This window comes from Falco rusticolus, chromosome 12 (assembly GCF_015220075.1).
Source record: "Falco rusticolus isolate bFalRus1 chromosome 12, bFalRus1.pri, whole genome shotgun sequence".
In the NCBI taxonomy this organism is placed as follows: domain Eukaryota; kingdom Metazoa; phylum Chordata; class Aves; order Falconiformes; family Falconidae; genus Falco; species Falco rusticolus.
Window position 1 is genome coordinate 23,795,458 of NC_051198.1, and position 18,759 is coordinate 23,814,216.

The 18,759-nt window shown below is 38.3% G+C and overlaps 1 protein-coding gene across 1 annotated transcript in view; it reads right to left on the reverse strand.

Annotated features, from left to right (window-relative positions):
• USH2A (usherin) overlaps positions 1-18,759 on the reverse strand; it is a 390,912-nt gene that overhangs the window by 270,122 nt on the left and 102,031 nt on the right. Inside the window, exon 20 of the mRNA XM_037405643.1 lies at positions 14,781-15,011. Coding sequence (XP_037261540.1) covers positions 14,781-15,011 — 231 coding nt within the window. The remainder of the gene's footprint in view (positions 1-14,780; positions 15,012-18,759) is intronic.

Below are 18,759 nucleotides of genomic sequence, written 5' to 3' on the forward strand. Positions count from 1 at the left end.
CTTCTGTGGATCAGAGATATGAATTCATTGGAGTGTGGTTATCCTAAGGTAAAAAAAGATGGAAGTCTAAATTTATCAGTGTCAGGAAACATCTCATTGCAGGATGGTTAGCTCAATTACGGTAGTGAAATTCTCAAAGAAAAATTACATTTGCATGGAGACCTTGCATCTTAGAAACTTAGGGGCTAAGAAGGCTCTTTCATGGCCACTGAATTCTGATAGTGTGCTAGACAATAGAAAGGAAGGTTAAGATTTTTTCTCTTGGCCTATTAATTTCCTACCACTTTGTGCCTGGCAATATGAAGAAAAGATGACACCACCTTGAAGAACACAGAAGGTAGACAATCAAGGACATTATAATGGGCAAACCAGGAGGGGGGGGGAAGTGCGTGTGGGGAGAAACAAATCATGGATAGTGTCAAAACAGGAAAAGGAAAAAACAAAAAGGAAAAAAAAAAAAGGGTGTGCTGGTGGGGGTGTTAAATAGAAAAAAAAGGACAACCTATAGCCACTAGTAAAAATTCTCCGTACAAATCCACTGAAAATCTATGTTGCTAGTAAACACGGAATACAGTGGAAAAGCATGCACTTTATCCTTCACATACAGATGATCATCTAGTGCAGCAGGCAATGTCTCTAGCAGTTCAGATCAGAAAGAATTCATGAATATTAAAGATTTTTACCTATTGACATCTGTATTAGTCAGCAATGTTCAACATGATAGATGTCTGGGATTCTTCTATGACATTGGATTTATTTTTTTTTTAATTACTATTCAGAATAACTACTTAGACAACATTAGGCCTGTAAAAGTAAACTCTCAAAATTTAGGAAATGCAAAACCAAAATTGTCTGAAAAAAATTAACGCATACACAAATAGAAGATGAATAATGTTATCGTCTACAATTGTACAAACACACATTTCTCATAAGATATCTTCCTCAAGGATTTTATGATGTTCACCAACTAAAACAGAATTCATGTAGCAAATAAGCATTTTGTGCACAGAAGCCTGTCTGATTTGATGTAGTGCTCTGCAGACGTTTAATGAAAGAGGAAGGGGAGTATGAAAAGTGAACGGACAGTTTCATAGCTAGTGCAGTTCAATGTCACTCTGCAGAAACCTGTCCCCTACCCCTGCCACAAAGTTCTTACGCAACGTGAGGCAAATCTCTTAAGGCAAACTTTTCAGTTATTCACTTGTTATGCACTCTTATTTCCTTTTGTGCTTGCATTTAAACACCCCACGGAGATCCGTGGAAGTGTTAAATGGCCTTAATTGAACAGGGGTCAGTGGAAACTAAACACATCAACTGCTCTGAAAACTCAGGTCCTACCTATGTAAAACTGAGCATTCAAAATTAGCATTCACTCCTCTTTTTCTTTACACAAAGTGCCAATTCATTAAACAAAACTAAAAATATAAGTGTTGTAGAAGTGAATATCAATTATTAGAATCTACTCAGAAAATGCAGTGAAAATAGGACAGGAAAGAAAAATTTGGAATCTGCATTTACTCAAGAACTAGATATGTACAGTAAGACAGACGTCAAGTCATACAGAGAAAATAAGAATTTTTAAAAGGCAACATCTTGTCCACACCATACACAGAACCTGTGGATAAGCTAGTTTTTAATCAGTTGATTACATGCCATCATAACATAAAAATAACAAAGCTGAATTAAGTTCATGCTGCTTATTTTAACTCCATTTCATATGTTCTAGGTGCTGAATTTTGCCATCTTAGTTTTCCCCGTGTGTATTAGCGCAGACAGCTTTTTTTTCTCCAAATTACCACAGCCTAATCCTGAATGATAGTTTTGTCATAATGGAATTATTCAGTCTATGATCTGATTGATTTTAGACCTTAAATACTGAATCTTAACACACGTAAATTTTTAATCCTTTAATTTCTCTATTCTGCCAGTAATTGATAAGGACAGTCGTACTTAGACAGGGTCTTAATTTAATCGCCCTGAAAATCAATTAGAAGGTGAAAAGCTTCCTTATATTATTATTATGAAAATTTCCTGATCAAATTCACAATGCAATCAGAATCAATGCCTGACTCTTCACACACTTTTAGTCAATACATAATTCAGCAGTTACATCTTCACCATTTAAAAAAAATATGGGAAGAAATTTGTATCTTAAAAGCAGGAATAATTTAAAGGCTCGGTATTAGTCAAATGCAGTGTCTCGAGTCATCAGACTTTTTATAGAAATAATCTAAATAAGGGCCAAGTATCCACCAGAAAGCATTAATTGCACTTGAAGTATCTCACAAGCCAATATAGTAGTAAGTCTCTCTTTGCTAGACCCTTGTTGAAAACTCTCCATAGAATCAGAAGGAAAATACTGGCCTGCTGCTAAACAGGAGAGGTGAATTAGTCACCCACAACGCTGAAAAGGCAGAGGTTCTTAATACTTTCTTCACCTTTGTCTTCACCAGCACTGTTGAGCCCCAGGCCTTGGGAACAAAAGTCCAGGTTGATGCAAACACAGACCCACTGTCAGTGAAGGAGGAGTCGGTACGTGAACGGCTACAGGAGCTCGACCCCTGCAAATCCATGGGCCCTGACAATACCCATCCCAGGGCATTCCGAGAGCTGGCTGACGTTGTGGGGCCACTGTCCGTCAATTTTGAGAATTCATGAAGATCAAGGGATATCCCAGAAGACTGGAAGAAGGCTAATGTCACCCCCATCTATAAGAAGGGCTTAAAGGAGGATCCAGGAAATTATAAGCCCGTCAGTCTTTCAGTCCCTGGGAAGTTATGCAGTGAATCCTCCTGGGGGCTATCAGAAGTCAAATGAAGCACATGACTGGGAGAAGCCAGCACGGATTCACAAAGGGCAAATCGTGCTTGACAAACCTGATTGCCTTCTACAACAAAGTACCCTGCTTGGTCGATGTGGGGCGAGCAGTGGACATTGTCTACCCGGATTTCTCCAAGGCTTTCAATACAATTTCCCACAGCCTCCTCCTAGAGAAACTGCTGCATTACGGTCTGGACTAAGTAGTCTGGAGGGGCGGGGGGGTGGGTGGGCGCTGGCCGATAAGCCGCACTGAGGGCGGTGGTAAATGGCTCCTGGTCAAACTGGCAACCTGTCACAAGCTGGGTCCCCGAAGGATCAACACTGGGCCCAACACTGGCTAGTATCTTTAAAAGTGATCTGGGTAATGGGATCAAGTTTGCCAATGATTCCAAACTGGGTGGGGGAGTGGACACTCTGGAAAAGCGTGCCACCCTGCAGGAAGACCTGGATAGGCTGGAAGAGTAGGCAGACAAGAACCTTATTAAATTCAACAAAGACAACTATAACTTCTTGCACCTGGGAAAATATAATCCAGGAGGTGCAGCACAGGCTGGGAAGCAGCTCTGTGGGAAGGGACCTGGGGGTCCTGGTGGACAAGCAGCTCAATTTGAGTGAACAGTGTACTGCTGCAGCTAAGGAAGCCAACAGGATGCCGGGTTGCATCAACAAGAGCATCACTGGCAGACATAAAGAAGTCATTATCCCACTCTACTCAGCCCTTGCCAGGACACATCTGGAATATCATGTTCAGTTTTGGTACCCCCCTATACAAAAATGATGCAGACAGGCTGGAGACAGTCCAGAGAAGAGCTACAAAGATCATCAAAGGGCTGGGAAACCTGCCATACGAGGAAAGGCTGAGAGAACAGGATTTTCTCAGCCTTGAGAACATTCCAGTATTTAAAGAGTGGCTGCAAAGAACATGGAGACTCCCTTTTTACAGGAAAAACAAGGGGTGACGGGTACAAGTTACTCCTGGGGAGATTCCAATTGGACCGGAGGGGAAAGTTTTCCACAATGAGAACAATCAGTCATTGAAATAATCTCCCCAGGGACTTGGTGGATTCCCCATTGGACACTGAAGATTCAGCTGGACAGGGTGCCAGGACACCTTGTCTAGACTGTGCTTTTGCCAAAGAGGCTGGACCAGATGATCCTTAAGGTCTCTTCCAACCTGGATTCTATGAATCCAATAATAGGAGGGACAGATAAGATTCTTCCTGTGCAACTCCACAAACAGATCCTCAAAATAAACAAATAAATACGTAATCTAATACATACAAGAGCTTGTCATGCCGAAACACTTCATCACATTCTAAGTATCTTCCTGTAAAATACGGTCCTTTTGTCCATATACAGGAGCCTTTACAAGGATTAAGAAACAGGTTTTTCTTCAATATAATCATAGAATTATTTAGGTTGGAAAAGACCTTTAAGATCACCAACTTAACCTAGCACTGCCAAGCCCACCACTAAACCATGTCCCTAAGTGCCACATCTACACAACTTTTAAATACCTCCAGGGATGGGGACTCAACCACCTCCCTGGGCAGCCTGGTCCAATGCTTGACCACCCTTTTGGTGAAGAAACTTCCCTAATACCCAGTCCAAACCTCCCCTGGGGCAACTTGAGGCCGTTTGCTCTTGGTCTATCGCTTGTTACCTGGGAGAAGAGACCAACACCCACCTCCCTACAGCCTCCTTTCAGAGAGCTGTAGATCTCCCCTGAGCCTCCTTTTCTCCAGGCTGAACAGCCCCAGTTCCCTCAGCCACTTCAATGGGTGACAAAAAACCTAGACAAGATTCATGTATAATTTGGAATTAAGAAAGAACTTTGAAGAGAAAGGCAGTATCAAAAATAATAGAGTTCCTGCCATCCTTGCCAATATTGACTAGCCAATGTTTTCCAAGCAGATGCAGTATAACTGCACCACTAAAAACACAAGAGGATTTAGCATGATTAGTTTAAATTAAAACCTTGACCACGTGTCATTGTTACTGCCTTTCTGGCCCTAGCACTGACTAAAACCATAAGACTTTAGAAATAAAAAACATCAGAAATTTGATATGTATTTGATTTGTATTAAAGTCAAAGTTGCAGAAATATTTCCTTTTGGCTATTACTTCTCATCAAAACCCTCCCTTTAAAACTGCTCTGGGTTACAAGTTCAACTATACCAGCATGTAAGAATCCTACAAAAATCTTTACAAGTACTGAAGTACTGGCATGGAAAACCCACAATTACACTAGCAAATGAAAAGCATTGGAAACAGTCAAGGTTTTTTTCATCTGTCTCTGTGCCATCAGGTATCTGAATCTGAGAATTTCCAGAAGCATTTATACATTTATTATAAAAGGTGAACATCCATTGTACTACTGTTTTCTATGCTCAAACCTGCTTCAAGTTCTTTCTTTGGTCTGTACCATTCAGCCCTTGCTTTAACTAAAATTAAATGAGCCTCCATTTAACACACAGTACATGGTGCTCCCACATGCAAAACTTCCAAGAGATGCTCGGCACCTTCCCTGCCTCCTTTTTTTTTTCTGATGTTATTGAATAAACTTCATGCATTTGTGCAGTTTCTACCTTCCAGCTTTTTCTTTATGTTTGTTATTTTCAGCAACTTTTATTTCTCTAAATCTCCCTCCCAAAAAGTCCCTCCATCTGCACCTTTTCTTACCGGCAGACAAGCACAAAAAGAATCCCAGAAGATGTCATGCCTGAAGCAAAACACAGCATTTCCATAACTTCATTTTCAGAGACACATATGAGGGCACCCACTATCCTTGTTGCACACAGAGCAGGCACAGAGAACAGAACATCTCCTTGAACTCTCTCCTTCCCTTCTTTGCCCTTGTAAACACAGAATATAATCCCACCTTTGGCTTCTTCAGTGAGCTGAACAAATACAAGAGAGCTCCACGAGCAAAGGCCAGACTAGATACTAAAACAAAAAACAGTTTTTTCCACAGTCACTCATATTAAATTCATTGACTATTCTTTGTGCAGATTCCTATACAAAGTTCCTACACCAAATTTTATCAGCATTTTGTTTGAAGACAAGCAAGCAAAAGAAACATCAAATATAAAGGTATTCTTTACTGGTGGGAATTAATCTTATATAAAAGAACTTGGTACATCAGTAGTTACGCCCTCAGATTAGTTTATAAAAAAACCAAACTTGGTAGAGAGTAACTACTTCTATTACTTACTAGTCTAGTTATTACTTAACTAAACAATAATTGATAAAAGCCTTTTCTTCTGCTAGTTCTTAGGTTTATCACCTGCAGAGGGAATGCCCCATACATTTCAAAATAGTGAATCATGTTTGCACAAAATGAACAGAAGCACAACCAGAGTCGTGAGAAAAGGGGAAGAACTGCTGTTTTACAGAGTACAGGTCATGCAGTATATTTGTGATAATCAAAAGATCCATTTCTGTAACTGGTTTTGCACAAGCAGAGAGTTGAAAGGAACTATGATCTAGTCTGGGAAAGGGCTTTTCCACTGGCAGCTTGATGTAACAAGAGAAAAGCTACCGCGCTTTTACAGCTTCCACAGCTGTGATTACTACATGCTCTGAAAGTATCCATGCACAAGCTAAAAAAATTAGTTTTTTAACCATGCAGTGCAGAATGTCATGCAACACTGGCACTGGCAAAAAATGTACTTAGGCACAAAAGCCAAGAAGATGCAAAAAAAAAATGCATGTCAAAGCTTGTGCTGCATAGTTGATCTGTTAAAGTGCAGGAAGTAAATATGAGAAATAATACAGAACCTTTTTTTTTTCCCCTCCCTTGTAGTAGCTACAATAAATCTTTTCTACAATAAATAATAATAAAACAAAACAAAACAAAACCCAAACAAAAACCACACACCACAGAAAAAGCAGATACTTGATACTGATAGAAAGTATGTCCATGCCTAAGAAAACCAGCTCACATTACTGAAAATATTACCCTGTTACACTGGCAAGGTCAGCATCAGCTTGGCTTATTTGCTGCCTAAGTCCCTGTTGTGCATGTTCAAAAATGTTTTAAGTTGTTTTGTTCATAAAGCAGCACAGTTCACTTTGTTGTGCTGGATCGCTCCTTTTCCTCTATACATAGTTCTTCTCTTGCTCCCTATCTTTAGGTTTCTTGGGATTCAGAAGGAAGGAAGGAAGAAATAAATGTGTTTTTCAAGATGAAACCGTGAATTCATTTTAAGTAGTAGGACAAAATTCTATCTAAAATGTCTGTGGAAACGGTTCTCAGGCAGAAAAAAGAATGGTTCCCATTCTTACTGAAGCCAGACACTTGATGCTGACACAGAAGATCTTTATCTTTCTTTCACAGAAGATGAAGATGTGGGTTCAAATTGTTCTTTTGTGAAGACATGAAGAGAAAATGTAAGAAGTCGGCATAAAAAATTAAAAGAACTTCTAAGGAGAAGTCTTGTGGCAACAACCTAAACAGAAAGGACATTAAAATAAGAGCTTTCCAAGAGCTCTTTAGTGTATGTTTTAATATAGAAGTCTGAAAAATGAGTGATGCTATCAAAAGTTCCCTGAGATAGAAAGTGTGTTCTCCCAATTCAGCTCAACAAATGCACTCTCTTCCTTTCTCTCTCAGTATTAGAATGCTTGGTGTAAGAATTTCTTTCATAACAGTTTTTCCCTTGGAAAATCTTGTTTACCGTCCTCTGTTCAATGTAATAAAATAAAAAAGGATGATTCTTAAAAAGTTATGTAAGGAAAAAAATGCCAGAAGAGAGACAAAGAGTGCATAAAATCAAACTAAGAAAAAAGGTCAGATTTCTCTTCATCTTTTTAGCGTAAAATAGCATTTTCTGTTAAGTCCTGTCTATAGAGTAGGGAAACTACAGACTGTTCCAGCATAAACTGTCCCCAGGAATGCTATGCAGGAGGCCATATTCAGACACAAAGGACAAGATGATGATTTGGAACCGTTAACGTGGATTTATTACGGGCAACTTGTGCCCGACCAACCTGATTGCCTTCTGTGAGGAAAGGACTGGCTCAGCAGCCAAAGGGGAAAGCAACTGGTGTTGCGTACCTTGGCTTTAGCAAGGACTTCAATATGGTTTCCCATAGGATCCTCACCACCAGGCGGGAGAAACAGTTGGACCACAGGTGGACTGTAAAAGTGGGTAAAAAACTGACTGAACAGCAGGACTCAAAGGCTCGTGATAAGTAGCATGAAACCCAGTGGGCAGCATTTACAAGAAACTGGTACTGGGATCAATTCTCTTTAACAGTTTTATTCACTGAAATAAATCTTGGGTGATAGGATGGAATGTATTGTCACAACATTTGCAGGCAATTAAAAAAAAAAAAAAAAAGAAAGAGGGCTGTAGTGGATACACTGCAATTCAGAAATCTTGAGAGGCTGGAGAAACGGGATGACAGAAACCTTGTGAAATTCAGCAAAGGCAAATGCCAAGTCCTGCAATACAGTTTTGAGTAATCTGGCATAAAAAAAGAGATACTGGCACACCGGAATGAATCCAGTGGAGGGGCACCAAGATAGTCAGAGGGCCAAAGTACATGACATATGAGAAAAGCCAAAGAGAACTGAGTTTTTTCAGTCTTAAGCATGGAAGAAGGCGGTGATGATCTTGTCTTCTCCAATTACCTCGTGGAAGTATATAAAGAAGATGGAGACACACTTTCTCGGAGTTATATAGTGATAGAACAAAAGGCAATGAACACAAGTTCAAATACAGAAAATTCTGCATAGACATAAGAGGGAAAAGATTACCAAAGGTCGGTCAGATTGAAAACGGGAAGAGTACTGGGAAATGTACTTGACTACATACGGGGGTAAAACTCAGACAGACAAAAGCCTAAACAGGTCTAGCTGGTCTCACTCTAAGTAGGAGGTTGGATTAGAGGACTTATCTTCCGACCTAAATTAGTATATTGTTCTGATTTAATAATTAAAACTCATTTCTAACCATCTCAAACCTGATCAGTAGTCACAAAAAGACATGCTGGAAAATATCTAGAGGAGAAAAAATAAAATACAAGCAAAACTTGCTCAACTCACGTTACCTTCCCTTTTTACAAAAAATTGTCAACCAGAACGCTATGCAGTGTTTCCTGCCCCACACCCCACCCCCAACAACAACAAAAACAAAAAGAGAAGCCGTTTCCTTCTAAAGGTTATTTGGTGAAATTAACATTTTCCTAGTTTCCTTGGGTTGATCTGAGTTTATAATAGGATATATGTTTGGAAAACATTCTTAGAGGTCACAGAATCAATCCAGTTACTCCAAAGCAGAATCAAATTTACATAGGGTATTCCTCAGAAATGCTCATCCAACAATTCTTTAAAATTTGCAGTGTCAGAGCTTACAGTTTTTTCTCACAACGATGTATTTCTTTCCTCAACTAACCTGAATCTTTTAGAAAAAAAAAAAATCTTGTGAGAAGACAATCTACTTTGCTATAAGCCTATTATGAGTGTATTGGCGTTTTACTCACAGTAGACATGGAGAAAAGTTCATTCTCTTTAAAACTACCATTTTTATGCACTCTAACACCATTACCATGTCCCCTTTTAGTCTTCATTTTCTTCAGCGTTTCCTCTTAGACTGTTTTTAGACCTCCAATCATGTTCATTTTCTTGGTATTCAGTCATAACACATTCCACAAATTTCTGTTGGGATGCTGGAAAAGGCCTGTTTATTTAGCTCCATACACTAATGAAAATATTTGCACCTTCTACTAACTATGAAATGTTTGCTTAAGATTATAGGGAGTAGAATTTGTTTTATATTACTGCAAAGAGAGTTCACGGTGATGAAGAGCTACGGGGAGATCCAGCACTGAATGACCACAGCCATTCCCAGCAGTTCTGCTCAGAACAAATGTAAACGATGCTCGTGCAGTGTTCCATGGCAAACTCATTAAAAAACATCATTACTGGAAAGATTCTCCACTCTGAGAAATGTGTGTGTATCTGAGTCAGAATATGGCAGAAAAACACTAGCCCAGATATATCTTTTTTTTAAATACACATTTTTAAGACCACTTCACAACACTAAAAAAGTCATTATAAAAAATCTCTACTTGTAATGCTGAATATATGAACATCTTACCTCATACAGTTACTTCCTAATTATTACAGAGCTGAATTCGCATTACGTAGAGGCTGGTAAAAAGTGTATTCCAGGCAAGACCCGCTTCTTTATAACTGTAGTATCCTATTTCAGAAAACTTGGATCCAAAGCAAGGCCAAACACAAAAGTTTCTTCAGAGTGGACTGCATTTTGATCAATATTACATGGATAATTTATTTTTAAACAAGCAGCATCCAAGAGGAATCATATTAAAACAGTAATAGCTAATTCAACAGGGTTTAAAATTTCACAAAAAATCTTTCATCCACTTGAAAAAAGGAATTATTTTATCACTAAAGAAGTAAAGGCCTCCCTTCTCACAAGGACATGTAATTATAACTCCAATAATCAAGCTCAAATTGTATTTTAAGCAACACAAAGCATGCTTAGAGGATTTCTTTTGCTCCATTTCATAGATGGAATATTTATATTATTTACAAAACTCACTACAACGCCACAGATTTGTCAATTTACATTCAATGTCGTATTTGAAAAGTAGTCTTATTTTGAGAGGTCAGGAGGAACGAAACCTTTCACGCAACCACCTTGCTACTCAGAGTTCATTCTTTTGTAGCAATTGAGACACTACACAGTGAGCAGTTCTTATATACCCCCTACAAGTATACTCAGTTTCTCTTCACGGAGCCCAATTATATCTCCATAGCACGGAGTCAAGAAGCTTCCTCATTCATTCATGCGTCCAACTGATTGTAATTTCTATCCTTTCTAACTGTAACAGGCCCTATCAGCTCTGCCACACACTTTCTGTCTGGTGATGGATCAATCAGAGGAAAGATTCAAAAAGCTACTTGTGTACTCCATGACTACTTTAGGACAGTAAATTGCAGTCCTGAAACTCCTAGCTCAGATGTCATCATATCCCACAGATAGTCAGGGCTCAATTTTCAACCAGTTGCTCTTCGGACCCAGAACCTCCTTTTTCAAAGAACTCAGTAGTTTGGCACCTATTTGCCCAACAATACCTGAAAACAAAACTTCCCTTTATTTGGCTTAGGACCTTAATCCTATATACTTGTTCTAGAAAAAACTATTGAATAGCTTTTAAACAGGATTTTCTACAAAGTTTAAACAGTGGCACTGTTTCTGTTTGAAGGCATAATATCCACCACTATATTCAACAGGGTGCACGTGTGCTTTCCTAAGGCATCATATTTTCAAAGAAAAATGTTATCCCCTACTCTCTGTAAAACAAAAAGTTAAAGCTGCCTTACGCTCAAGGGATATTTATACATTATGAATCCTGAACAGAAGGTAGTGCCTCAAATTAGAACAAAACTTGATCCTAAGCAGGGCTCGTTTACACAGCTCAGAATTCGTATATCAGTTTTTATTTCATCCATTCAGGCAACTCAAGTCCTAACCCTCAACCAAGGAGCAAAAAGGAATTGAGGAAAAACTCTTTTTCATAGTTAATCTGTTGGCTTGTTGTTGATATTCACACACACACATTTCAGCATGCTATTCTCCATGGATTTCATTCAATGATCTTGAAGGACCTTACTGGTAAGCCTCGGTATACATCTGCTAGAAAGTACAAGATGACCCTAATTTCCCTGCAGAGCAAACTATTCTCACCCATTTGTTAGCAGTGAAAGCCAGGTTAACATGACATCACGCTCATCACCTTCACCCTTAGGTTTCTTTGGGACCTAGCCATTAGACTTAGTCATTAAAGAGATAATACAAGTACAATTTGAATTTAAAAGATATTTAGACACCTGGCTATTTACAGTTCTGTGAACTCTAAGCTTGCTTGCCTACACCTGTATAAAATAGACAGTATCTCTTGACTATGAGAGAACCAGAAAGACAAACCCACCAGTGTTACTGCAGCATTATAACTCCGGACCAGATGTGGCTGCATCACACAAGCTGTACTGATAAAGCAAACCACACAATATAACTAATTTGTAAAACCTTTCAGCCATTTCCAGAGAGCCTTTGAAGTATAAACTCCTGCATCAAGTAGAATCTGAACTTCGGCTCCCCATCTATGAAATCAGAATGATAGCATTTGGCTGTCTCATGAAGATACGAAGATAAAACCCTGAATATTCCAGTCCTCAGAGTGATGAGAGACAGGTGAGTTCCTTAGCTAAAACAAGAACACTAACAGTTCCTTTGCCTGGTGGTATTTTGATAGATACAGTAAACTGTTGTACCTAATACTTATTTGTACCTCTTCAAGTTGTCAGAAATCACATCTGCATGTTTTGGGAAATGATATTACAGATGCCTAAAAGACTTCTTCGTTGTTTGAAGAACGGAGAAGTTGCATGTGTACAATTCTGGCAGAAACAATCCTTTTCTTTACCTGACTTCTCCTCATCTAATGTGTACTCTGAGCACATCTTCCTGTGCAGCTGGAGACCCTGTTACAGAAGGACACTGCTTAGTGTAGCCAGTGTTTATTGCCTTTTTTTTTTTTTTTAAGATTAATTTGGAAAATTTCCCAGATAATACATCTGCCCCCATTACTTGCACCTCAGAGTGTAAGACCCGCCAGGGAGCTAGTGAGGACAACGGCATTTATTAGCAACAAATAAACTGATCTATCTTTTTCTGGATTAGCAGTGGGAGATCCCAGACGCACTAAGAAGTATCAGTCTGCTGACTGACATATACAAGCTGGCACACTTTTGTGTCAAAAATGTACACAGCTGCATGCACACTAAAGCTGTTCCATCTATAAAGCACAAATGCCAACTGCTTGTCTTCAGAGATGGGTTATAAGAGAGGGTCTCAACAACAGAACAAGTGCAGAGTACAATTAAAGAGTATCTTTCATTCCCTTAAGTGTCTGCCTGTTCTAGGTCATCTCCAGGTACTCAGACCAACAGCTGGTTGAAAAGAAAGAACTCAATCAAAAGCAATAATAAATTATATTTATCCACACAGCATTATCAGCCATCAGATGCCAGTATGAAAACAGTTCTATTGTAACATCTTCTCCAAACCTGTCTGTCCAACGCTCTCAAATCACTTCAGCCATCTCAATAACCCTTATTCATGGCCTCAGTTTCAGTTTATGGAGCAAAACTGAACCCCAGACTGAACTGGCACTCGGGTAGATTAGTGTTGGGCTTGCTTCTTTACAAATAGACAGGTATGTTAATCCCAGTAGTGTAACACCCTCTTCCTCAGCACTCTTGGAGACTTCTGATGAGAAGCAGGAAATTCAGTTATATTCCCAATTCTTTATCGAATTAAACTATTTAACTATACTGCAGTGATGTGGCTGACTGGAGCTCCAGTGAGAAAGACTGCAGCTCACAATTCCTCTGGTGTTGAGATCATCACAACTGACAACAGAAGAAACACATCAAAGAGTCTTCTACTAAATATACAGTAAAGTGTACCAACTCCAATGTCAGGAAAACCATAGAGCAATTTGGATGAGGAAAGGAGCCCAGCAGCTGCTCCTACAGATTCCCACGCACAGACAGGTTTTGCAAGTCAACATGGTCTCAATATTTAACTAACACATTATCACTTGTTGTTATTATTTGACTATCAGTCAAGTAAGCACCTCACAAGAAAAGAAATGGAAGTGATCTTCAACTTTTTTTTTTTTTTAATCAGGTTCACAGAGTCATTATAGAGAGGCAAGAACGTGATTCTTGTTTTAAACAAAAACGGAATTTGCACACACATACTTGCAAGTACCAAGATATCTGTGCTCACATATCCTCGCCAGAATTACCTGTGGTGACCCTGAAAACAAGAGATGTCAGCTGAGCACTCTTCAAATCTTTGGCATTCTTTTGCATATCAACAATGCTATGTGGTTTTTACAGCACTCACTTGTCTTCACAAACAAGGCTTAGTGCCAGGTTAAGTTGTGTCTCAACTTAGGCCACTGTGTAAGGCCATCGTGGTGTGGCCTTCGCACCATGAGCATGCCATCTAATGCTTGCTCTCACTGTTGTCTAGTCCCTTTTGGATCTCCCCTTGGTGCTGTCAGTCTCATGACTTGAGATATATATACGCACAAACACACATGCCTTTCATATACTTTAAAAAAAATAAATAATCTTCAGCTCTGCCGTTTCTTTTTTTAAACACTTATACTTCACCACACCAATGCAATATTTCACTTACAGGCCTCTACAGCATCTCAAACATGCAGCCAGGTTCATCTTCCCAGAAAACATACTGTCTATATCTTTGCTTTATCCCAGAAGTGAAGACATCAGCAAATGATGGGAATCGCAGAACACAGGATAATTGGTCTGCTTTAATCTCAAGAACTCCCAGTTCCAAAATAAATAGCTAATCAAAAAAGAGAGGAGATAATACCCAAAGGCCCAGAAACAGCAGACTTCTGTCAGATCGGCAGGCTCCTTTTTTCACTTGACAAAACAAACAAGACCACAACACAAATGTGCTGAACACAGAAGAGAGCACTTTTTGAGTGCTCACGCAACCTCAGGAATCCTCAAAAAGGTACCAAAGAAAACATGCCTTAGTATTCACAGCATGTTAATCAAAAAGTTCTTATCCCAAAATAATAAATAATATCCCTTTTATATTTACCACCAGGAAACGAGTCAAATATGCAGCAACGTTCACCATCACGTACATCTCTGTGTCTAAAGGCAAGGGAATACAAATCCCACATGTCCAATAACATTTTCCACAGGCTTTTTATGTGAAAATCAAAATAGCACATACATCACTAACAATCACATTATGCTCTTAAATTAAAAACTACAGATTTTGCCATGAAAATTATATAGCAGATTATAATAAATGGTAAAACAAATGCAGAGTACCACTGGTACATTTCGAAAGTCATTTAAACTCATTTACCTGTAAAGTAAGTATTGGCAGGGAGAGTGGAACTAGCAAATCTGTAATATCCATTTCCTGGGAAACGGATCCCTTTCATTACTTCTGCACTCAATGTAGCTAAAGATGAATCCATCCTCTCCACCTGGTAGATGGGAGAAGGCCCATTAAGTTCTTCAGGTTCATTCCAATTTATCTTTACCATTGTGCTGTTTATTCCTTCAACACGAGGGACACTAAGTTTTCTTGGAGCTGTGCATTAAAAAAAAAAAAAAAAATTACCTAGATGATATTGTCCGTAACGCTTAGGAAATTATTTATTGCACATAAGATAATTTTTGCAAAACATCCTGCTTCTGTTTCTGATCACCTTCAGAATAAATACAGATATCCATAGAAGTTTAAGGGGGCAGGGGGGAATAAATCTTAATCTTTATAAGAATTTACTTTCAATTCCACAAAAAATACCTTATTTCTGTATTCAGGCTTTGGATAAATATGTAAAATACCTTATTTCTGTATTCAGGCTTTGGATAAATATGTCTAGTACTGTATCCAAAATAATTGTTTTTTCATAGTCTTTAACAACCCAAATTAATGTCTCCATAAAAAGTATATTTATGTGTATTCCTTCCTCATTAGCCTTTCATGCCATACACACTGTAAGCATGTACCTGTATGACTTTCAGCATTGGATTTGAGTGAAAGACCAAAAAAGAATCTGAAGAGTTAATTAACTCTTGTTACGTATCAGTAGTATGGTACGTGACAACACAAGCGTTTCATCACTGAACTTCTCGTCGATGGGAGCAGAACAGCTATCTGTCCGCTATACTAAAGGCCCATCAGGTTGTTTTCCTTATGATGCACACACAAGACATTAGCATATGTTCAGATAATCATTCAGTTCGAGAAAATGATCCTCTCTAACTTTCTTCCACCCACACTGGTGCACAGTAAGACTCCATACAAGGCTGTTTACATGAAAGCATCAGCATAAGAGAGTTTTATGTTACTACAATGATCCTCTTACCATTAAAACCAATACCCTGATATTCTTTTAAACATTCCAATAGCATTGGTCAGTCTATAGCCGAGTTATGGACAAAATTTGTTTGTCTGGGTGTTTTTTCTAATACTGTACAGTAAGCCACTGGAGGGCAGCATGACCTGTTTGGATAATGGCACGGTGGCCATACAGGTGGGAAAGAAATGGACCATCACTGAAACAATAAAAGACATCATCTGGGGACGTACAAGAACACTACTACCCGTAGAATCCATACCCACCTATCTAGCCTTTTCTTCTTCCCATGATAAAGGAATTGAGAACAGAAACTTCATTTGTACCCGGGAAGTGAAATACAATGCCAACTTGTAAAAATTACTTGCTCCCGTAATGACATAGTAAAGAGCAATAAACGCCTTTCAAGAACAATAAAACCCGAATTAAAATATGGGCCTTCACAATCTGACATATTACTTCACAGCACAGCATTGTACATAGTGCAAGTTCTTTTAGAGAAGGAGAGCCTGCTTCATTTAGAACGAATTAATAACATCCTTTTAAACATTTGCGCATTTCCAAGATCATTAACATATTTTTCATTTTTCCTATTTGCCTGTAACACATTACTTCGCGCGCGCACACACACACCCCCCCCCCACCTCCCCACCCCTCGCCTTTCTATCTCTAACTTGATAAATATTCTTGGAGAAAGCAGGGAGTGGGGGAACTGGGAAACTGCCAACGGCACTATGTGCTGTAAATTCCTGCTTAGGCATCACTTATGACTTCACAATCTAATTAGTATCTCACACTATGGTAGAAATTTACAATGTCAAAATTGAAGTAATGCAGCGTGAGGTCATAAGCTTTCCTGCATAAGTAGGGCACAGCACTAATGAATTGTGGTATTAATGCACAAGTTTAAATAGAAAACATGGCTTAACAATCAAAACTTCACCTTTGAGGGAGCTAGTGTATGCCAGCATTTTAAATGTGAACATAAGAGGTTGAGCCCTCCAGTTCAGCTTACCGATGGTAAAACAGAAATGCTAAAATTCATTATTTCTAAAATGCATACAGCTAACTAACACTCATGACAATAACCGTATCTTCCTTTAAGTCTTGTATTAATAAATGGCAGTTACTTGGACCATAATTATGGCATCTCTGATACCCAAACTTGAAGCTTTTATGGGGCTTATGCAATTAACTACTTAAATGCATCGTAACACTTGCTTCTCTGACAGGGAAGTATTGATTTTTTAATCATTTTCAAGTCTCCTCTAGCACAAATAAATGTACTACAGTTACAGTTAATGCACTGTGTACACGCATTAAACACTGGCATGACACAATTTATTATTTTGTGATATATGGAACAGAAGCCTAGCCTTTCAGAAAGTAACATCCTTACTATAACATTAGTATTTAAACTACAGTCTCATCAATGCTTCAGAACTCTTGTGCATCAAGACAGTGAAAGACTGTACATAAAAAGTTACATAAGTTTAAAAAAAAAAGAAAAAAAAAAAAAAAACAAACACCACAACAGAAAAACCAGACTCTGCCCAGGAACAGAGAGGTCTGAAAATACATCTGTGACACTAACCCAGCAGGGTACTAAATGCTGAAATTAAAAATATTCAAGACTAAAAGATACAGTATATATTTTCCTAAAGGTGTCACTGTGGTACCTGTAGCTACTTTCTGAAAGATGAATCGACTATAATTTTATCTATTTAATTTTTTTTAGTCACGTTCTGTTAAAACACATCTGTCAAAATAATGAGCATACTACATTTTAGTGGATTCAAAGTCACATTTTGTATATTTTAATTATGCAGTTTTAATGTCTTGCTATATAATACATATTTAATGTATTATAAAGCTAAAACAGTATTTAAAAGCCCATGATTGCTGCATGCCATTGTGTAGAAGAGGGCACAAAAAAGACCAATAAAGACAGATGGTCCATACAGCTTACGTTGAAGTCATATATCTAAATATAGACGTTGCTACACAGGTCATTACAAATAAGCCTTTCCCATGTGTTTATGCACACACATGTACACAAAAATGAAGTTGGTAAGTAAAGAGCAGTTAATTTTGTTTTGTTTGAAATAATATCATTTTAGTTTTAGACTCGAAGACAGATGCCAGCATTTCGCTCTGAACAGATGGTAATTCCATCTAATAGTGCATCTCTGTATTAGTAAGGTCTGTTGTGTATACAAACAGTAATAAACACTAGGTAAGGATCAAAATAAATTTTAATTGTTGACATTAAATTCTGGCAGCCACAGTTCTAAGGATACAATACTCCTTTCTCAAGTCTGTCAGGTTTACTAATACAACTGCTAAAGCTTTTCCATACTCTGCCAGATTCTTGTCCCAGGAATAACATATTTACACTGTAGCTAAATTTAACAGGCTTACATATGTTTGAATAACTACTGCTCAGCAAACTGGAGGTAGATATTTGTGTACCCATCCACAGAAGCCTTCAATTAGCCACTGAATAGCTTAGGAAAGTAACGGTAACAAAAAGTAGGCAGGCAGTTTTTAATTATTGTACAGTTGGATTCAAAATGTATATGTACAAATAAAAATAGAAATGTTCAGCAAATTGGAGGACAAAAACGTAAAGAAAATAGGGTTTTTTTCTCATCTTGGAGTTTACCTTGCAGGTAAAGTTACACGTCTTGCTATTGGTCATCCATTTCATTTTTACTACGAGTTATTAGCCCAGATGACCCTGAAATTGCCATAGCATTTCTGTTACGATCTTTTCTTTCTCTGCGCTTCACAACAGTACAAGTCATTTCAGCAGTAAATGAGTCAAGAAATAATTCTTATGCCTTCTGACAATATTTTGATTGTTCAGAAGATTCTTTAGAGTCCATTTTGGACTCTTCCTCAAAAAAGAATAAAAAGCACCCATAATGGACATCAAAAGAAAAGTCAATAACATATGCTACAATCATATTTCTT